Source organism: Strix aluco, chromosome W (genome assembly GCF_031877795.1).
Source record: "Strix aluco isolate bStrAlu1 chromosome W, bStrAlu1.hap1, whole genome shotgun sequence".
Lineage (NCBI taxonomy): Eukaryota > Metazoa > Chordata > Aves > Strigiformes > Strigidae > Strix > Strix aluco.
In genome coordinates, this window is record NC_133970.1 from 33,297,884 (window position 1) to 33,321,250 (window position 23,367).

The window sequence follows — 23,367 nt, forward strand, 5'->3', positions numbered from 1 at the left end:
CCTGGTGTCATGTCTTGGTTTGAACCACGACAATAAAATGAAACAATAATAACATAAAATAATAATAACAATAATAGAAAGTACAAATGGGTAATGCACAATGCGATTGCTCACTACCCATTGACTGATACCCAGCCCGTTCCCAGCTAGCGATCCTGGAAAAGCCAAGATCCCAAAACCACAATCCCAGAAGGAAGAGAGCACCCACTCCTTCCCAGCTGACCCTTCTCTATATACTATATATTAGGGAGTGTTTTGACTGTCTAGAGCTTGTTGATGGTGATGAAAGGGTTGAGTGTAAGAGTCAGGGGAAAGGCCAGCAAGGCAGATACCATGGTGGGAGTCTGTTATAGACCACCCAACCAGGATGAAGAGACTGATGAAATATTCTATAAGCAGCTGGGAGAAGTCTCACGATCGCTAGCCCTTGTTCTCATGGGGGGGGACGGGGGACGGGAGACTTCAACTTACCAGACGTCTGCTGGAAATACAATACAGCGGAGAGGAAACAGTCTAGGAGGTTCCTGGAGTGTGTGGAAGGTAACTTCCTGACACAGCTGGTGAGGGAGTCAAATAGGGAAGGCGCCCCTGGGGTACTGGACTGTTGTTTGCAAACAGAGAAGGACTTGTGGGTGATGTGATGGTTGGAGGCCATCTTGAGCATAGCAATCACGAAATGATAGAGTTTTCAATTCTCGTAGAAGTAAGGAGGGTGGTTAGCAGAACTGCTACCTTGGACTTCCGGAGGACAGACTTTGGCCTGTTTAGGGGCCTGGTTGACAGAGTCCCTTGGGAGGCAGTCCGGAAGGGCAAAGGAGTCCAGGAAGGCTGGACATTCTTCAAGAAGGAAATCTTAAAGGCACAGGAGCAGGCCGTCCCCATGTGTCAAAAGACGAGCTGGTGGGGAAGAAGACTGGCCTGGCTGAACAGAGAGCTTTGGCAGGAACTCAGGGGGAGAAAAAAAGAGAGTTTATGACCTTTGGAAGAAGGAGCAGGCAACTCAAGAGGACTACAAGGATGTTGTGAAGTTATGCAGGGAAAAAATTAGAAGGGCCAAAGCCCAGCTAGAACTTAATCTGGCTACTGCCGTAAAAGACAATAAAATACGTTTCTATATGTTTCTATAAATACATTAGCAACAAAAGGAGGGCTAAGGAGAAACTCCATCCTTTATTGGATGCGGGGGGAGGGAAACACAGTGACAACGGCTGAAGAAAAGGCTGAGGTACTCAATGCCTTCATTGCCTCAGTCTTTAATAGTAAAACCAATTGTTCTTGGGGCACCCAGCCCCCTGAGCTGGAAGACAGGGATGGGGAGCAGAATGAAGCCCCCATAATGCAAGGGGAAATGGTTAGCGACCTGCTACACCACTTAGACACACACAAGTCTAAGGGGCCGGATGGGATCCACCCAAGGGTACTGAGGGAGCTGGTGGAAGTGCTCACCAAGCCACTTTCCATCATTTATCAGCAGTCCTGGCTAACCGGGGAGGCCCCAGTTGACTGGAGGTTAGCAAATGTGATGCCCACAGAAGGGCTGGAAGGAGGATCCAGGGAACTACTGACCTCAGTGCCAGGGAAGCTTATGGAGCAGATCATCTTGAGTGCCATCACATGGCACGTACGGAACAACCAGGTGATCAGGCCCAGTCAGCATGAGTTTATGAAAGGCAGGTCCTACTGGACTAACCTGTTCTCCTTCTATGAAAAGGTGACCTGCTAGTGGATGAGGAAAAGGCTGCGGATGTTTTTTACCTGGACATAAGTAAAGCCTTTGACACCATTTCCCACAGCATTCTCCTGGAGAAACTGTCTGCTCATGGCTTGGACTGGTGCACTGTTCACTGGGTAAAAAACTGTCTGGATGGCTGGGCCCAAAGAGTTGTGGTGAATGGAGCTAAATCCAGTTGGTGGCCAGTCACAAGTGGTGTTCCCAGGGCTCAGTATTGGGGCCAGTTTTGTTTAATATCTTTATCAGTGATCTGGATGAGGGGATCGAGGGCACCCTCAGTAAGGTTGTAGACAACACCAAGTTGGGCGGGAGTGTTGATCTGCTTGAGGGTAGGAAGTCTCTACAGAGGGATCTGGAGAGGCTGGATCGATGGGCTGAGGCCAATTGTATGAGGTTCAACAAGGCCAAGTGCCAGGTCCTGCACGTGGGTTACAACAACCCCATGCAATGCTATAGGCTTGGGGAAGAGTGGCTGGAAAGCTGTCTGGTGGAAAAGGACCTGGGGGTGTTGGTCGACAGCTGGCTGAATATGAGCCGGCAGTGTGCCCAGGTGCCCAAGAAGGCCAATAGCCTCCTGGCTTGTATCAGAAATAGTGTGGTCAGCAGGACCGGGGAAGTGCTTGTCCCTTTGTACTCGGCACTGGTGAGTCTGCACCTCGAATATTGTGTTCAGTTTTGGGCCCCTTACTACAAGGAAGACATTGAGGTGCTGGAGCGTGTCCAAAGAAGAGCAACGAAGCTCGTGAAGGGTCTAGAGAACAAGTGTTATGAGGAGCGGCTGAGGGAACTGGGGTTGTTTAGTCTGGAGAAAAGGAGGCTTAGGGGAGACCACTACCTGAAAGGAGGTTGTAGCGAGATGGGTGTCAGTCTCTTTTCCCAGGTAAGAAGTTGATAGGATGAGAGGAAATGGCCTCAAGTTGCACCAGGGGAAGTTTAGATTGTGTATTGGGAAAACTTTCTTCACTGAAAGGGTTGTCAAGCATTGGAACAGGCCGTCCAGGGAAGTGGTTGAGTCACCATCCCTGGAGGTATTTAAGAGTCTAGATGTGGTGCTTAGGGACATGGTTTAGTGGTGGACTTGGCAGTGTTAGGTTAATGGTTGGACTCATGATCTTAAAGGTCTTTTCCAACCAAGTGTTTGTATGATTGCAGCAGTAAAGCTTTTACTTTTATGTAACTAGCACATTTGAGAAATGCCAGTAAAACATCTACCAGTGTTGACTGGTTTTGGTGAATGGTAGGTGCTGAATAAATAGGAAGATGCCATGAGTCAATTTCTCACATTATTAGCAGCAAGGAAAACTTATTTGTTTATCTTGTGCCATATATGAATTAAATAGCAATGCATCTGTTGGGTTGATCTAAAAAGGAATAAAGTTGCTTTGTTTCTTTGGTCAGCTACCCTTCTTCAAATCAGAAACATTTCTTACTTTAACTTATTTATGGGAGCTGTGATATAAGAAACAAGTAAGTTACAGGTGCACACTGAGAGGTAGTTTTCATTAGGAAGCTTTGTTTCTTCTACCTATAGGAATAATCTACTTCTGAAGTTCTTGCATGTTCTCCTAGGGATTTCTGGTAAACCATAATTGGCATGTCCTTGGATTAGTTTTCATTCAAATTCCATTAGTGATTCAAAAGTTAAAATATAGGTGTGCTTACAAAATTTGAAAGAAGCATTTTGTGCTGCATACTTCTTCAAAAATAATTGGAAAATACAGAAAGATAGTAAACAGAAAACAAAAGACTTAGAAAATGTAGCTTAGCTATAATGAATTTAGCCTCTGTCAAGAAAACCATTTAAAGTAGATGATAATTTTGAGGACTCTTCCAGGCCTACTTATCTTTGATGCTGTTTAATTATGCATATTACAGAGATGGGGAATGCACTTAACATCTGTCTCTGAAGCCTTCAGCATACAGAATAGTTCAGGAATAATTGGAAAAGCTGTAGACTGATAATATAGACTTTTTTATGAAAACTATTGTTTTCTTTTTTGTATGAGTTAGTAACCTTTTTCCAGAAATGTCAGTAAAAGAAAATGATGATAAAACTCAAATATAGTTGAGAGTTTAGTTAAAGCATATTGTTTTGCATATACCATTTTTTAAAAAATATTTGGGGTTGTATGGATCGTGTTTTTTACCATTGAGGAAAGACTTCTCCTTCCACTATTCTCAAAAAAAAAAAAGAGATAGAATAACATTTTTTTTAAGCTGTATGAAGAATATTGAACAGTATGATAAATTCTTCTTGCTTCTGAGGGCCAGGGTTAGCATACTTTATTAAGGGATTCTACATAGTAGAATAATTGTTAAGGCTTCCAATGGAAGAAATAAAATTCACCAACTTGTCACTGAAGTCGTAACTTAATTGCCGATGTCCTGGGAAATTAAAGGAATAGAAAGGAGACGTTTCTTTTCTACCAAATCTTGTTCACCTTTTTTATGTCACTACAGGAGAGACATTTGCTGAGTTCATCCATAACTTTACAAATACAGAAAAAAAACGTCCCTTAAACACTTCTCACAGAAACAAGATTACATTAAATCCCAGTGTTAACTTTTCCTGCTGAACCATTATATTGGATTAGTAGGAAAACTCAGCCAGTATTTGCATTGGTTATGGAACTTGATTCAAGCTCTTCAGATGGACAGATCTTACACGTAATAGAAACTAGGAGTTTTAGTTCTTAGAAGATATGATTGCACAAGGTGTTAAAACAGATGGTCCAGAGTACTTTTCAGCTTTGATATTAACAGGTGGAAAAGTTAGCTTCAATTTTACAGGACAGGTAAGATTCAACCTTATGTCTGACTATTTTACAAGGAGGTGCAACTCACATGCCCAAGGCTGAATTACAATAATTTTTCATTTTTTCAAAAAGAAAAAAACAGTGCATTGTTAGTAGAGCTAGCTATTTGTGCTGCTTCTGAAGATCTTCTAGAAATAGCTATGCTTGTAGAGAAACCGGAGATGAATTTTTAAATGTTTAGATCCTATAAAAAACAGCATGAGAGGCAGACGTTGAGTTTCTGGAAAATCTGGCCAGATGTTCAGTTTATTGTTCGCAGATGGAACGTTTCGCCTCTAGATGGATATTGACAACGTCTGAAGCATTTTTAATACCAGTAGCTCTTGTTATAGGTTGCTCACTATGTAGAGGAAAAAGTCATGTCTCAGACTTGAAGAAAGATACTATTGGAAATGAGAAAACACTAAAGGAACCATTTCTCTTCTGAAAACTTCAGCTGCAGAGAACAGGGAAGAAACTAATGTGTAGTTAGTAGTCATATGCTTACATATATACTGTTTCAACAAAGCAATGATTGGTAAGCAGGTCTGAAAGGAGGATATTATATGATTGCCTCCATGTAGAAGGGAAATAATGTCTATGTTCCCCCCCCCCCAAAAAAAAAAAAAAATCACTGTGTACTTGGAACAGGAATGGATTTCCTTTCTAGCAGTCTACAACTGACAGTCTTAATTTTCTGGCTTTAACTATAAAATAGGAAAACTTGTTTGCTCTTTCTCTAGAAATATTGGTGATTCTATTCATTCTGTATACCTTAAAACTCCCAATTGCTTAATGTATGTAAAGTGCTTATCTGTCATTTTTGTTATTAATATTTTAACTTGTTTTCAGCTGTACTAAAGTTCTTTGTGGTTGTAGAGTGTGTTTCACCTTTCAGATTCATAATGTAAAATGCTCATCTGAATTACTGGTATAGTTCTTTCTCTTTTGCTGTGAACAGTTGTGTATGCATGGAGGATACATGTGCTTAAAATTCATTCTGATCAGTATTTGTTTTCATTGATTCTCATCCTAAGTGTTGGCTGCTGAACAGTGAGGAAAAACAACTGTTTTCTGATGCATATTCACTTATCAAGGGGAGAAAGGCTGGCGGGGTTAGGGCTTATAAAGTGGTTTTGAGGTTACTGGGCAGGACTTAGCTTCTCAACAGTAACTAATTTTAGTCCATTTGCAGAACTTGGTAAAATTATTCATTTCAAAATGGAATCAAATTAAAAATTAAAACAAAAAAAAAATATCATATCCAGTGACTTTTCTTTTTTTCTTAAAACTTGTTCGTAATATAAGATTTAAAAAAAACCCCAACAAAACACAAACAACTATGAGCTGTTGGGTTTTATGTACCATAATGAAAAAAATTGCTCTGGTTTAAAGTACAAAGGAAATAATTTGGCAATAGTTCAGAAATTTAATTGTAAATGAGAGATCACCAGGTGGAAGGAAGGAAAGGACAACTGATTCTAAAACTTTGAAGAAATATGCTTCCTCTGGCAGAGTGGAAAGACCAGTGTCTAAGAGCTGGTCAAAATTTGGATTGCTCCAAGGTTAAGGATTAAAAACGTTGTCCTCTTATTTTGGAGTTAATACAGCATGCTAGAGGAGATGACATAGCAGGTGGGAAATACTTCTAAAGAAGGCACAGAAGAAAGAATCCTTTGGTACTGGGAGAAAATAAAAATAGTGCTGTGAGTCTGTCCATGGCTCTGTTTATGCTGGAAGCTACTTCATATTTAAATTTGGAAGTCCTTGTTTGAAATTGCTTTCAAATACCCAAGATCAGCCATTACGACTTTTATTTCTCATTATAGATGTATGCTTTAATCTACTTGGAGTGAACTTCTAAGAAAACTTCAGCCAAAGAAAGAAACTGTAGCATTTCTGGATCTAATATCTTAACTTTTAAAGCAGAGAGATGAAATTTTAGAGCATATATATCTTTGATAAGGACATATCTTGTCCTAATGGAAAAACTAGTGAACTACTAATAAAAAAATTCAACTCTGGACAAATAAGCACTGAGCAATTGCTGTTCACACATGCTTAGCAAAGACTCACTGGGGTTTGGCAGCAAAGCTCTCTGAAGTCCACATGTATGTTTTCTTTCTATCCAGCATTATGTGGGGTGGATTGAATTGCAACCATTATTGGGGAGTGTAGCATTTATTGTGCTGCTGAAGACCAGAGAGACTTTTTGCATTTGTCTTGTGTTCTGCTTTACACTCTTTATGTGGTTTGGGTATTGACTGAAATGCAGAGTTTTTTAGAGGTGAAAGCTACAAGTTCTTTGTGACAAGCAGCCCTCAGTGAGAAACCGGAAACCACAGAGAGGCCACGTATTGCAGCTAGCTGTGCAAAGAGGCTAGGTCAGGAAGAAATGCTGCAGTGATGCTGAGAAAGAGTATTGTTATGAGGAACTGACATGCAGAAAAGTTAGGCAAGTGATTGGACTGCTTGTTGTCAGATGACTGAAAGAATATTTCTATAAAGTGATGGTAAAATGACTTGGAAGGATGGAAGCTGAATCTGAGGAGAAGGATAATACAGAAAGAACATTTGTGTAAGGCAATGCTTGGGAAGTAAGGTTTAGGAAGAAGTGAAAGACTTCTTGTTTTGTTTGAACTCAGTATTCTGGAGTGGCAGGTAGCTTTAACAACTATGGTTTAAAGACAAATGGTTTTGGCAGGTCAAGAGACCTAGCCAATCTGAAAGGAAAACTGATGTGTAATAGATGTGGGCAGAGCCAGGCAAACTAGATACTGTCAGTGGCAAGGACTTCTTAACCTGATACCCTCAATGGAGGCACTTGGATGTAGTGTGAGCTGTGGGATGAACACTTGAAGAAGGCTAAGTATCCTTACAGATTTAGAATGTAACCTATGTATGCAGTATTAATGGACACTTTTGTGCACTCATTAAGGCTTATCTCACCTCTAAAACAGTTAAAATCCAAATATTTTAAGTGTTGTGTACTTTCAGAAGAACAGAGCTCTAAAGAACTTGGAGATAATTAGTTCAAAGCAGTATGTGACTAGAGTGAAGTAAATGTAATGTGTGCAAGACTGCCTTTAATATTTGTTAAACTCTTATTGAATAGCAATGTATTATGCATGCAAAGCACTAAGGATACTATTGGAAGAAAAAATTTGTAGTAATTTAGCTACATACTTTAGAGCACCAGAAAAATTTCCTGGAAGCTTCTGTAGAATAAAACTCTTGAAGAAAAAATAAGTATTTATAATGAATTCAGAAGGTGTGGGTGGTAGGGGGTTTTTTGTTTGGTTGGGTTTTTTTATTTATCAAGCAGTGTTTGTATGCAAAGAGGTTGAATTTTATATTTCTGGGGATTGAATTGTACTTTTCTTAAATGCAATTTTTTATAAGGTTCAAATATATATTTTTTAATTTTATATTTAAAAGAAGAGAGATCAGTGAGTTAATAAATAGGATTTTTCACAGGTTGAGATTCCTACCTTACTTTATATTTAGGAAAATTGAGAGGATACTTCCACATCTCTGATGTATCAGACTTCAATTTCTGCATTTTCTTACTAATAATCTTTAGACATCTTGTTCTTAAAGCTTTTTTCTGCCCTACTGAAGATTAAATTGAAAATCTAAACTGGTACAACCTGGGGTGTCATAACTCTGAAGATAAATACTGGTTCTCTTATTGTGTGTTCAGCCATACTTAAAAGGTTAAATTGTGTTCGAATAGGATGAAAATACTGTGTTTGTACACACAGAAGGTTCTGCAAAGGAAGAAAGGCCTATATTCTTTCTAAGGGTATACCTGAACAGCAGATGAAGGCAATAGTATTATGCAAAAGTGCCTGTCTACACATTTAGGTAGATAAAAGATGATATGAAGATTGGTGGCAAGGAACTTGGAGAGAAAGAGGGAAAGAAATAATAATGAAGTCCACATAGGCTGTACATGCTGTCTAGTTTTGACAGCTATAAAAAGGCTAACTATCTGTACTACCTTTAATCTGGATTAAAAAAAAAAAAAAAAAGCCAAAATGTATCTGAGGTACGTTTGTACTATCACTGTACAGATGTTCAGATAGCTATTGAGCTCTACCAGACTAACAGCTGACCTGCCAGTTGAGTCATTTCAGGTCAATTTATCTTGGACAGTTCTGGTGGGCTGACCTTGGCTGGTTGCCAGGTGCCCACCAAGCCACTTTATCACTCCCCCTTCTCAACAGGACAGGGGGAGAAAAATATGACGAAAACCTCATTGGTCGAAGGACAAAGAGATCACTCAGCAATTACTGTCTGTATTGGGTTTATGTGGCAAAGTTTTGGTAGCAAGGGGGGCTACAGGGGTGGCTTCTGTGAGAAGATGCCAGAAGCTGCCCCCATGTCAGACAGAGTCATTTCCAGCTGGCTTGAGGACAGACCCATCACTGGCCAAAGCTGAGTTAATCAGCAACATTGGTAGCACCTCTGTGACAGCATATTTAAGGGGTAAAAACTGCTGTGTGACAGCAGCTGGAAGAGAAGAGTGAGAATATGTGAGAGAAACATCCCTACAGACACCAACGTCAGTGAAGAAGGAAAGGGAGGAGGTGCTTCAGGTGCTGGAGAAAAGATTCCCCTGCAGCCTGTGGAAAAGACCATGGTGAAGCAGGTTGTCCCCCTGCAGCCTGTGGAGGACCCCACAATGGAGCAAGTGGATGTGCCCTGAAGGAAGCTGTGACCCTGTGGAGAGTGGGTGCTGGAGCAGTCTGGCAGGACCTGCGGCCTGTGGAGAGGAGCCCATGTAGGAGCAGGTTTTCTGGCTGGACCTGTATTTCATGGGGGATCCACGCTAGATAGTCCATCAGAAGAGAGATGGTAATTACTGAGTGATCTCCCTGTCCTTATATCAACCCACGAGCTTTCTGTTGTATTTTTCTCCCCGTATTGTTGATGGAGGGGGAGTGATAGAGAGGCTTGGTGGGAACCTGGTGGCTAGCCAAGGTCAACCCACCACAATGTCATGGGCAAAACAGACTTGACTTGGGGAAATGAATTTAATTTATTACCAATCAAATCAGAGTACATTAATGAGAAGAACAAATCTAAAAAACACCTTCCCCTACCCCTCCTTTCTTCCCCTGCTCAACTTCACTCCTGAATTCTCTACCTCCTCCCCTGAAGCAGCACAGAGGGCCAGGGAATGGGGGTTGCAGTCAATTCATAACATTTTGTCTCTGCTGCTCGTTCCTCCTCATGTTCTTCCCCTACTCCATCGTGGGGTCCCTCCCACAGGATACAGTCTCTCATAAACTTCTCCAATGTGGGTCCTTCCCTCAGACTGCAGTTCTTGATGAACTGCTCCAGCATGGGTCCTTTTCCATGTGGTTGCAATTCTGTAGGAACAGACTGCTCCATCGTGGGTCCCCCATGGGGTCATAGACAGCTACGCTTTGCTAGTCAATTTCAGTGATGTGGCACTAGTGTTCTTGAGCTGGAAAACATTTGGGAAATCTCACATTTTATGGTTGTTTTCATATGTGGATTTTATTTATTTTAAGAATGCCATGTATATGTCTGTGAACATTTGAGACAAACGCTCTACCCTCCATGCTTAGAATTAACTTCAAAATTGATCTCTCTCCCAGTAATACAAAGCGTTTGAAAGTGCAGATGCTAGTGAAATATCTCCAAATTATTTGTCCTTGAATTGGATATGGTATGGTGTTCCTGTACTTTAGAGCAGTTGTCCAGGATCACAGTGTCAAATGTAATAACTCTGCATTTGGATTTTTTGTTTGTGGGGTTTTTTTCCACTGAAGGTGGAAAAATCCTGCTTGGCTTTTTTATTCAAGTCTATTGATAAATTGATATTGGTGCTGTAATGCAGACAAGAACACACTTAATTTCCATGCCTTGTATCTCTCACAGTAACCATCAATGTAAACATAAGGGTGCTACAGACTAGGCTAAAAACTATTCTATAATCTTTCTCAGGAAATAATATGTTATTTGCACTTTAACTACAATAACATTTTTGAAACAGAAATAGGTGCTTTGTGACTTGGGGGGGGATGAGAATCCTATGCTTTCATGCTCTCTCTACTGGTGTTTTCATTACAATTTTCACATGTAGTATGTGAGTTCTGAAAATTAGTCTTGTGGGATGATACTCTTCAGAAGTTAGGAGTGTAGTCATTGAGCCCCTGAAACTTAAAATACTAATCAAGTTCATTAAAATACTCTTTTATAATACTGACTCTAATGAAGTTTTTACTGCTGCCTTTACTGCTACCTGAGTTAAGTATACACTTCATCTGTGATTATTTCAAAAGATATCTACTGCAAAAATATGACTGCTTAAATGCTAAATTGAATGAAGTGAGAGAGACTGAGTGCTTTAACAATGTACGTCATGAGGAAAATCCAGTGGAAATAGAGAACAAACTATACTGCTTGTCTTAGCAACAACTATATCTTGCTAATTTAAGGGAAAGAACAAGTATCACAAGAAACACCAGAAATGGTACTTTCAGGATTTCTGTCTTTGTCCTTTTTTTTTTTTAAATTAACTTTAAATGCAGTCTTTGAGGGTTACCGTGTTCTCATAAAACTACACTAATGCTTCAAGATCATGAACCTCATGTATAGGTACATTGGTGATAAAAGGAAGACTAGGGAAAATGTGGGCCCTCTCCGGAAGGATATAGGAGACCTGGTTAACTGGGACATGGAGAAGGCTGAGGTACTCAATGACTTTTTTGCCTTAGTCTTCACCAGCAAGTGCTCCAGCCACACCGCCCAAGACACAGAAGGCAAAGGCGGGGACTGTGAGAATGAAGAACAGCCCACTGTAGGAGAAGATCAGGTTCAAGACCATCTAAGGAACCTGAAGGTGCACAAGTCCATGGGACCTGATGAGGTGCATCCGTGGGTCCTGAGGGACCTGGCAGATGAAGTGGCTCAGCCACTATCCATCATATTTGAGAAGTCACGGCAGTTTGGTGAAGTTCCCACTGACTGAAAAAGGGGAAACATAACCCCCATTTTTAAAAAGGGAAAAATAAAGAGGACCCAGGGAACTACAGGCCGGTCAGTCTCACTTCTGCCTGGCAAGATCGTGGAGTGGATCCTCCTGAAAACTATGCTAGGGCACATGGAAAATAAGGAGGTGATTGATGACAGCCAACATGGCTTCACTAAGGGCAAGTCATGCCTGACGAATTTGGTGGCCTTCTATGATGGGGTGTCCTGGTTTAACCAGGATAGGGTTAAGTTTCCCCAGCAGTGGGGGGGAGCTCTAGCCGGTTATTCAGATACCATGCGGATGTCCCATCCTGGCAGGTCACATTTTCCTGGCGCGGAGCGCGGTGCACTCGTGGTTTTGTACATCGTGCTTCTCACTGCTGTATTTGGTAGCTATTTTGCTCTGTTCATTGCTATCACTATTACTGTTATTGTTATTGTTGTGGTTTGTTGTGTTGCTATTGCACTGTTGTATTAAACCTTTCCTTATCTCAGTCTTGGGGCTTTGTATTTCACTCCCTTTGTGGGGGAGGGGTAGTGGCCGCATGGTCTCAGACCCCGGCAGGGGCTAAACCATCACATGGGGTTACAGCGCTGGTGGATAAGGGAGGAGCAACTGACATCATCTACCTGGACTTGTGCAAAGCTTTTGACACTATCCCGCATGACATCCTTGTCTCTAAACTGGAGAGACATGGATTTGTCAGATGGACCACTTGGTGGTTAAGGAATTGGCTGGATGGTCGCACTCAAAGAGTTGCAGTCAACAGCTCGATGTCCAAGTGGAGAACAGTGATGAGTGGCATTCCTCAGGGATTGGTATTGGGACTAGTGCTGTTTAACATCTTTGTTGGCAACATGGACAGTGGGATTGAGTGCACGCTCAGCAAGTTTGCTGACAACACCAAGCTGTGTGGTGCGGTTGACATGTTGGAGGGAAGGGGTGCCATTCAGAGGGACCATGACAGGCTTGAGAGATGGGCCCGTGCAAACCTCATGAAGTTCAACAAGGCCAAGTACAAGGTCCTGTACATGAGTTGAGGCAATCCAAAGCACAAATACAGACTGGGGGATGAGTGGATTGAGAGCAGCCTTGCAGAGAAGGACCTGGGGGTATTATGGATGGAAAACTGACTGTGAGCCAGGAACGTGTGCTTGCAGCCCAGAAAGCCAACTGTATCCTGGGCTGCATCAAGAGAAGTGTGGCCAGCAGGTCGAGGGAGGTGATTCTCCCCCTCTACTCTGCTCTTGTGAGACCCCACCTGGAGTACTGTGTTCAGCTCTGGGGCCCCCAACATAAGAAGGACATGGACCTGTTGGAGCGCGTCCAGACGAGGTGTTACGACCCAGACTGGGAGCCCAGGGAGTTGTAAAGGTTTTGTGATCCCCTCAGGTTAAATTAAGATGAAATGACGCCAAATGACCAGTTAAAATGTTTTACTTGCAGTAGAAACAACTTAAACTTGGAAAAGGATAATAAGCAATATGGTTTCTTATAAATCTATAAGAAAGAAAAGAAAGGAAGTAAAAGAAAAGGAAGGGAGAGAAAGAGAGTCAAAGGATACGGATCACCACCCCAGGTTCCAGCGTTGTCTCAGGTCCGGTAATCTTGGGTGGTGGGTGCACACCCAGCAAAGTTTCTCGTCACCTTTTAAGTTCATCTTATCCGCTCATTTGCATACTAGAGAAAGAGAGGCCTGTATTCCATGAACTCATTTGTATGAGAGAGGAGTAAAAGGTGGAGCTTGGGTTCTGTGCATACGTTGAAGGGAATGGGGTGCATTAACCCTTTCGTCCAGTTGAGTCGGTGGTCATGATCTCCCCCTACCACCTTTACCTTTTTCCCAGTTTTTGCTTCTTGGGCAATTATCCAGCCTGTGGCTCCATCTGGTGCCAGGTGTTTTTCTCTCTTATCAATCTTTTAGCTCTTCTTCTTCAAGGGTATAGTCATAAATTAAAGTGGAGGCATTAACCCAAACATATGGTTTTACTCAGTCTACATCTCCCTACTTCGAAGCTTATCTAGGGAATTTGGCAATACAGCTGCAAGGGAGTGTCACGTCCCGCTCAGATGAGGGAGACAAGTGACAGATTCGTAAATCCCCAGCGGAGTGGACAGTGGTGAGACAAGTCTCAAAGTCCAGACATTTATTAATTTCCCACAATGTACTAGTTGGATATACGATAATTGGCTAAGTATATAATGAGTTGTGGCAAGCAATATAGTATGCCTTGCATTAATTAATGGTAGTGAGGGAAAAGGGGAAAAAGAAAAGGAGGTAGATAGAGAGAATAGAGAAATAAAGATCACCAGTGTGGGTTCCTACGTTGGTCCCATCTGAGTTCGTCAGGGATGCATCCATCTTCTTCACTTCTTCACATCTTCTTTTTAGTTTCTATATTTCACTCTTCAACCCCCCTCAATTTATACCCACTTTCCTTGAGTCTGTCCCCTAGGTCAACCCACCTACCTACGTATCCCATGTATGGGGAGGAGTAAGGTGTTTCATGGGATGATGTAATTATCATGATCTTGTTAATCTTCATTAGCCTATGCAGGGGTGTCACCTTTAATATGCATTTCATGGATAATGAAGCAAAGGTCATTCACCGGACAGATGGCTTCACAAGATGCACCAGAGCAGAACCATCCTGCTTTCACAGGGCTCCCTCTTCCAGCTGCATCCTGCGCTATCCAGGCAGTCTTATCAGCTCCAAACTCTACACTATCCACCCTGTGACTATAGTTTTGCTACTTGCGAGTGTTTGAGACATTCCTTAGCTCGGAGGGCCTCCACTCCCCCCCATCCCTTATCTCTGTCAGGCTATTTTTTCTCGCAGGCCTGTTCCTCTCAGGCCCTGTTTCAGGGAGTTACAATTCATCTCTCAAAGGAAGCAGAGCTGTGCACCCTTCGATACACTCTGTGTTTCCCTCGGCAGATAATTCATTCCTTAGACTAACCACAAAGGCCACAATTTGTCCTTGAGGCTTTCTGTGTTGATGAATGTTTGAGGCATTAACTCCTTCAGTTCCTCATGGGAGGGCCACGAAGATGATCAGGGGGCTGGAGCACCTCCCCTGCATGAGGATAGGCTGAGAGAGTTGGGGTTGTTCAGCCTGGAGAAGAGAAGGCTCCGGGGAGACCTTATAGCAGCCTTCCAGTACTTCAAGGGGGCCTACAGGAGAGATGGGGAGGGACTCTTTATCAGGGAGTGTAGGGATAGGACGAGGGATAACGGTTTTAAACTGAAAGAGGGTTGGTTTAGATTGGACATAAGGAAGATATTCTTCACTGTGAGGGTGGTGAGACACTGGAACAGGTAGTCCAGAGAAGCTGTGGCTGCCCCCTCCCTGGCAGTGTTCAAGGCCAGGTTGGACGGGGCTTTGAGCAACCTGATCTAGTGGAAGGTGTCCCTGCCCATGGCAGGGGGGTTGGAACTAGATGATCTTTAACGTCCCTTCCAACCCAAACTATTCTATGATTCTATGTTTCACCTGAAATACTATATCTAACTTCAGTGGAGCTAAGCTAAGGACATGTGCTGAAAGGTGGTTTAGACAAAACTTGTTCAAAGTATTGACTCAGATAGAAGGCTTCTGAAAGTTTTAATATCTTTTGTAAAGCTACCTACCTAGTTCTGAAACATTTGGAATATTATCTAAGGGGGGGAAATGGTGGGGTAATTGCTCAATCAGATATTACTGTTAATAATTGTTCTTCCAACATGTTTTTTTATTTTTTTAGAACTCCTAAATTATATCAACTTCCATAGTTTTATTCTATAATAGGGAGTTCTTGTCTCCAGACCTTCTCAGAAAACCTTTTTTTGCTCTACATATGGTAAAATTCTCATCTAATTTATCCATTTGCTTATGCTAAAATTGTTATTAAAAATAAAACTGCAACGTACTTTCTCTTGCATTCGATGTTGTTGAAACAAAGTTGAAAGATAAAAGTTTATAAAAAGATTAAAAACCTTTTCATTCAGTTCCAGGATCGTTATAAAATATTATAATCTGATACCTAGAATTCATTGAGTGTTTGCATGTGCTGAAGATAAAAGCCTGTATTTATCTGAATATAATGTGGTCTGGTTTTCTTCTGTCTTCACTTTTTAAGATGTTTTAACTGTGGTGGTGGTAAAATGTATTTTATTGTGGTGGTTTTTACTGAAAACATCTGTATACAGTGCATTGTTTTTCTAGATATTTTTATATTAAAAAGGGAAAGAAAACCAGATGAAATTTAGGTAGCACTTTTTTTTCCTTTTTAACAGTAAAGGTACAGCATTTATAGTCCCATTGTCAACAAGAGTCACTTGTATAGACACCCTGTCAACAAGGGCAGGTTTGTACAAATTTCAGATTATTTCAACCTTCTGTTTAATAATTTACAGTTGCATCAATATAGAATCTTAGAGTAAATGTAATTTACAATTTTATTTTTATATATAAATATATATGCACACATCCACACACAGTTTGTATACCAGTACTGCTTGTTTCGATACACTTCTAGGCAAATAACAATCTATGGATAGAGGAAAAGCTGTAGAGGATATCAGAGGGGAGGGAAAGTAGTGCTTGATTTGGGGTCTGTCAGCTAATAAATCCATCACTGAAATGTATTGCTCTTTGTGGTTGTCAGTTGTAAATAATTTTTGTGTTCACAGAGCTAGTTTACTATAATCTCTTTTCCCAGATGTCAGATGTTACCTACTAAATCCTAGTGTTAGGGAAAAAAGTTCTTAGTAATTGATATGCCAGATGAGTCTGTAGGATACTTTCATGCAGATTTGGAATTTGAGTGGCTGAATTTTCATACCTCAGGAAAGTGAAAATGTCCAACACAAACTAAAAGCAGGTGTATATTTTTATATTCCTCACTGTTATTTAGGAGATATTTTAACATTGATTGTCTTGGGGGGAGGGGGGTGTACAGAAGACTTTCATAGGGTCACCCATTCTATTCATATGATAAGAATTAGGTAATCTAAATAACAGACCTGCCTCATCCAACTTGTTAGTGCCAAAACTATTATATTACTTCAGCTGAACTGTATATCAGCAATTCTGAATTGAGTTATGGAAATCAAAATATTACATACCAAGAAATCTCTTCAACTAACCTATTTCCTTTCAGAATTACTTTGTTCACAGAATAGTTTCATGTGGTTTACAGTTAAGGGTTTACAGAGGAGATTAAACTGGTTCATGAGGAAAACTGCATAATCTGTGCTCTGAGTGTACATGCTGGGTTTTCCCTTCTTTTGCCTTTATGCTGAAAAAAAAATAATATATAGCTCTATTTTCTTGTCTTGATAGTGTGTCTTCCTCCTTACCCTGATAGCATGATTGTACTATTATCATTAAAACTAGTATGATGACTGACAATTTCTAGGCCTTGCTGTTTTATTATTATTTAACCTTTCTTGTGTGAAACACTCCAAAATAATTAGAACAGTATCATAAAAGTATTTATCTAACTTGCACATTGTTTTTCATAAGTGTGTTCTGACTTTAGAAAGAAAACACACTGAGTATATTTTTTTTTGTAAGCAAAACACTTGGACTGGTGATGGCTAATCAGAAGAATGTTCTTTAAATGAAACCTGCAACTGAGCTGTTGGTGACCTGTGCAGTCAGGTGTGGGTACAATCAGTTCCTAACTGGTAGGCTGTGATGCTTTTCTAAAAGATACTGGTAGTCTGTAAAGGGTATTATAGTGTGTTCTGGATGTGTCAGTTTGGATCAAAAAAAGCTACCTGTGTTTTATTTGCTATATGAAAAAACAGAGTAGTGGTTTTAGAATTGGTTCGCTGAACTCTTATTAAAAAGGCTGACTTTCAGAAGTCATACTGAAATATTTTGAAGTGACTTAGCAGTTTCTCATTTTAAATTGCTCAAATACTGAACTCTAGTGCTGTCAACAGAATTACTCTCAAAAGTTGGTTGTTTCATAAGTCATCTTATGTACATCCTTCTAACAAGGAATTTCCTTTCTTCCTTAACAGTATGGCTTATTGTTACTTAGTATGTCAGAAGCACGTTACAAATTTCTTTTGTGTAAAACATGGCATTCTTAGACTTATAAATATTATGAATGACAACAGCATATTTAATGCTATAATGTAAATATTCCAAATCCTTAATATGGAAAATTATCAAGAAAAAAATCAACCCACAGAATTCAAAACCTTTTATTACAAAACTTTATTGCAAAAAACCAATATATAAGTTGTATATTTTTTCTGGTTTATTTTAATAAGGCAAACAAGATTTCAAAAATTGTTACATATGCTTTAAAGTTCAAGATGTTCTCAAAGTATATCAGTTGATCTTCAGAAAATCTCATTTTATCCCTTCTTAATTAATTGCCTTTAGAACTGTCAGTGTGAAACTGACACATAAAGAATTCAGAATACTAATTTTAGGAAAATTTAAGTTTCATTTCCTTTCTGTGAAAATCTTAAGTGTTGAATTTGTGGAAGTTACTTGGCTTAGTTTCTAGAAAATGTTTGAATTGCTGAATTAGCTTTTCACTGCAATAGTCTTCTGTCCTTAGGTTCAGAGAGCACAGTGAAACAGTGCTTTAAGTGTTAGCAAATGCATTGTGACTTTCAAAGGATTAGGAAGCCTTTTTCCTTCTAAAAGGTATGTCTTTGTTGGCATAGTAGTGACTGGGGACAGATCATTCCAATAAAATGCTTACTAACTGGTAGAAAGCCAAAACTTGTGTGTTGTTTCATTTTTCTTTGTGAATATAGCTACTTAACAAAAAGCAAAACTAAAATGCCTATACAGTATTTTACATTTTTAGTTTGCCACTGTGACCAATAAACCCCTACAGTGGAAGAAGGCTCAGTGGAGATGGGCAAGGGTGATGTGCCCATGAAGCTCAGAGAATAATACGGGGTGTGACTGACCACAGCTGATGCAAAGAAAACTGACTTTTAGATAAACAGCTATCCCAGTTGAGTGGATCAACTGGTGGTGTAAATGTTTCTTTCTGAGTTCATTAAAAGAGTGTGAATATCTCCCTGGGTTAGCAAGAGCATCATGGGGGGAGTATTCAGTTCAGTCCAACGTAGAGTATAAAAACTAGACAACTAACAAAAGAATTTTGAAGAGAGCAACAGACTTGAGCTGGCTTCAAACCATGTATTCCTTCCCTATGATTGGGGATGCCCAGCATCGTAATATTGAGCATATCATAGAGAGCAGTAATGGCAATCACATTGGTATTGTGATTGAACTGTGTATTGCAATTGCTATATTTTGCTAAGTGTAACTTACGCTTGTATTGTGATTTTAGTATATTGCTGGATCACTCTGCTAAATCAGAAATCCTGTGTAACATCAACTGTCTCCAAATAAGTAAATTTGGTATTAAACATCATGCCCAACATGCATGGAATATATAAAAGAGCCTGGTCAGAGAGCATTGGACTCTGGCAGCTATGGAATGGAAATCGGAAAAAAGCCCCACATATTTTACATACAGATGTTATGAAATATTTTCAACTTCCTGGATGACAAGTCAACAGCTTACTAGAGAAGGGTATTTTAATTAAGTGCTGATGTTTTTCATGTGTGTGTGGTTGGGGTTTTTTTTGTTGTTTGTTTAGTATAAAAGTATAATGCTGGATTACAGTTGATTCTCTCTAAATGTAATCTCCTCTCATCTGGAGGAAAAAAAGTTAATTTCTCTTGCATGTGTACACAGTCCTTGTGGGACTGAATATGGAAGTGTATTTTAAACTATAGTGAAATATTTTTGATGTCTGGTATAAAAAATGTTCTCGCGTTCTTGATACCGAAAAAGCCGGTCGAAGAACTCTCTAAGACTCAAAGTTTAGAGTTTTAGAAAGCATTCTAGTAAAATAGTTAGGCAAGCTAATTGCTTCCTATTGTTTCTTCAAAAGTGTTTTAAACCTTGAATATTGTTCCTCTGGTACTGTTCAGCATTACTGTGTATATAATGAGTATGAAGAGATGAACTATGGAAAAACTGATAAGTTCCTTTAAATGGATATTTAATTTTAATTTCACAAATTGTTATTGCTTCCTGACTGAATGTCTAAAAAGTTAGTTCTTCCAAATGTAGCATGGATTTTTCCAAAAACTACAAATTGCCAAATACTTGCTTAAACTAGAAACACCAGAAACTAATATTTAATTTTGTTTGTGTCTCTATTGCTCTTTATTCCTGGGAATATTCCTCTGCCTTGATCTAATATTCCTAGGAGTTAGTGGATGTGATTCATGGAAGAATTGGCAAAGTGTTAGTAAATGTAAATACAAGTTTCAGCATAGCACTTTTACTCAAGGCATATCCTTGTATATTCAGTTGTTCAGTAAGGCACAAACATAAGGTACACCTTTTTTCACAGCTGGGTCACTAGTTGGGGGCATTCCTCTGTTTTTTACCCTTTTGTCAAAATTAACAGCAGGTTCCAAAGCTGCTGTTGGAAAGAAAAAAAATGAAAGGGAGAAGGCCCATTGATGATTGACAGATTACAGAGAACACGATTACAGCAATCACATTTCTTAAGGAAACCAGGCTAGAAGGATGAGCTGACCTAACCTGTTGTTTTAGCCATGAGCAGTATTGAGATGAATGGGTTAATTAGGAGAAATGTTTGCTGTCCAAAAACATTAGTCTGAAATAGTTGATCTGTAGTTCTTCAAAGCTATAGGTGATAACAAGTGTCTGTAATTTAAATCTTGGAAAAGACTTTAAAGCATTATCCTCCCATATCTCCCTCATATAGAGGAATGTGATTACTAAATGTTTCAGGAATCTGAATTTAGGTGTTGTGAATCATCAATGACTTTTGAAGATCTATAAACTAATGACTTAAATTGGTAGTTTGAGTGTTGCAATAGAATCTGTGGGGTTTTTACCTTTTAAGTGTTAAGATTTTTTCTACAGTTTTTTTAACGTATCTGTAGAGAAGGAATTCTGATATGTGGGTGTGAAGCATTTTGGTTTGTTTCCTAACAAATGTGGAAGTAGTTGGTTTGTGCTTTACCTCTGGTGAAGGTAGTGCAGTTTCTTCTACTTTGAGGCAGGATTTTCAAAGTAGTAAAAGTTGGGGTTTTTAATGAATTTTTTCCATGTGTATCTGTCTGTGGATGACTTTGATCTGATACAGAAGTTGAGAATATGAGGAAAAATACGAGCCTTAATATTTGATTGTTGTCTTGCCTACCAGCTCTCTGTTTACTGAATGCATCCAAAATAACATAATATGAAGAGACTTCTCACTGAGCATGAAAGAAAAAATATTTTGTTTCACTTAAATGTTTATTTTAACCAGGTCTCAAATCAGACTATACTTTCTGGTTTGTTTTTCAGAGTGGTATAATTGAAAGTGCTGCTTCTATATTTGAGGAAGAACAAATTGGTGATTGGATGGTGGATTAATAAGTAGCTGTTGTATTACAAGAGTAAGAAGATATTTTGCGAGTTGGGAAGAACTGGATTTTCACCCTAGTCTAGCAGCTTTGCTGCTCACTTAAACACAGATGAATGAAGACCCCATTTGGAAAATCGCCAGGTCAGCGGACCAGAGCTGATGCAGGTGAGGTGTTACTGAATTTGGGGGTTTTGTTTGTTGTTTTTTAGTGGGTAAAAAAGTGTCCTTATTTTATAGATTTTCTTATGTACTCATGGCTTTATGAAGCTGTTACTGTTTGTTTGTGGTTGGAGGAGTGTTGGGTTTTTTTTAAGAATTATTGCTTTCATTATAGAAACTCTGGAATTGAAAGGATATACCTAAATTAAGCTGTACAGACTTATGTATAAGAAGTTGTACTGGTTTTGGCTGGGATAGAGTTAAATTTATTCATAGTAGCATGCTGTTTTGGATTTGTGTTGAAAAAGTGTTGATAACACATTGATGTTTTAGTTATTGCTGAACAGTGCTTACACAGTGTCAGGGCCTTTTCTCTTTCTCATGCTGCCCCCCTGCAGCAAGTAGGCTGGGGGTGCACAAGAAGTTGAGAGGGGGCACAGCCAGGACACCTTACCCCAACTGATCAAAGGGGATATTCCATAACATAACCTAACACTTTAAGGGGAAAATTTCTCTTTTGCTCATCTCAGAAGTGCTGGAAAATAAGCAGTAATATATTCACCATATATTTATAACTTGCTGTAAAATTTTTAATGATTTTATAGAAGTTGATCAGATAGTAATTGTGAAAGAGCATCTCTCAAAAACACTTCAGAGGGGTTTTTCTAAATGTACACAGAGATTATTGCTACATTGTGTGTTTCGTAAACTGAAATAATTGGTCAAAGTATTTTAAAGAATTCTTTATTTGAGGAAACTCAAAATATGAATAACCACTTAGCCTTTTATGACTGTTTAGGCTAATTCAAAGTTTTGCAGCTAGACAGACTAATGAATCTCAGTAAACCTTGTGGGCTCTGTAGTAAGGATTATCAGCAATGACACAACAAAAAATCAAGTTACCAGTCAAGAATTGTTCTGTATGCTGGTATTTGGTCTTGTATAAACTAAGCCAGACTGTTTTAGCTGTGTGTTCTGTTTGGACTAGTGTGCAGGAAAGGGACTAGAAATTATCAGTTACAAGTTAAGAATTCTACAGTCCAGCATTTTGCAGATGAAAATGTTGAAAGTGAATGCTGTTTGTTCATTCCTCTGTTTAATTATTTGCTTTTTAGCTGAACTTATCTGAGTAATGTTACTTCCTCTGTAGCTGTTTTCTCTCTTCTGGAATTACTTCATGTTCTTTGGTGGGGAGAAATTATGCCCTTCCTATTTTGTATTGCAGAACTCACTAGTGACCTGCACAGTGAAAAACTTTGTAGATAAATGGTGCAGCACGTCATCTAACCCTGACCATCATTGATTGGTGCTTTCAAAAAAAATCTCATGAAAACAAATCAGTTTCATATAAAATTGGGAAAGCTCAATTAATTTTTAAAATACCCAAGTTATAGTCCATTATGGTGCTTTTAAATACTTACCCAATTCATTCAGAAGTGAATCAACTGATACTGGAAGATTTTTATGAAACCTTTTGGTTTCAAAACCAGACTTTCAAAAACATTTTTACTTCTGACTAGCTTGCATTAATGTTAGTTTGCTGTCACTCATTTGAAATGTCTAGTGATTTCAAAGATAGTTCCTGAAAGTATTTTTAATAGATAGTTTTAAAGAAACCCAGTGCAGAGATTTAGACATTGGCTTCAATGACTTTTCATTCAGCCAACTGATATGAGTCATCCTTGACATCACCAGAGTATTTGTGGAAGGAGAATTTTATTTGTAATAGGAAAGAAAAGAAAGTAGGCTTTGACCTGGTACTTAATATCAGTATGGTTGACTTCTAAGCATTAGCTGTTTACTGTGAGAGTTCAAACAAATTTAGACATTAGGTTTTTAAAGGTAACTTTTAGAAGAATTTTGTCTAACAATCTAATTGTGACATACAATGAACAATAACATTACAGCAGATTTGAGGTATCACAGTGTGAACTTTATGTAGAGAGTGATTTCTGTGAATGAAAATAGGTAATTTTACGTGTTGAGTAGAAAATATCACTATTTGTCCTCTTAGTGAAAAAAAAAAGACTTATTTTAGATGGTCACACTTTCCATTGTTATTTTATTATATTTTATACTATAATTGGCACCTTCATTTTGCACCATGCAAAAATCATGCTAATTGACACTTGGATTTCTTTAGATGCCATTTTTGCTTTTTAATATCCCTACACAACAGTTAATATTTAGGTCTTTACTTTTTTCTGTATGAAGTGTGTTTAATCTTAACTGAGTAGTCCTTAATTTATC

At 39.2% G+C, this 23,367-nt stretch overlaps 1 protein-coding gene across 3 annotated transcripts in view; it reads left to right on the forward strand.

Annotated features, from left to right (window-relative positions):
• LOC141917734 (spindlin-Z-like) overlaps nucleotides 1-23,367 on the forward strand; it is a 134,833-nt gene that overhangs the window by 52,898 nt on the left and 58,568 nt on the right. For all 3 annotated transcript variants that reach the window (XM_074811149.1, XM_074811151.1, XM_074811150.1), the window contains exon 2: nucleotides 20,898-21,123. In XM_074811149.1, coding sequence (XP_074667250.1) covers nucleotides 21,072-21,123 — 52 coding nt within the window. In that variant the 5' untranslated portion in view covers nucleotides 20,898-21,071. The remainder of the gene's footprint in view (nucleotides 1-20,897; nucleotides 21,124-23,367) is intronic.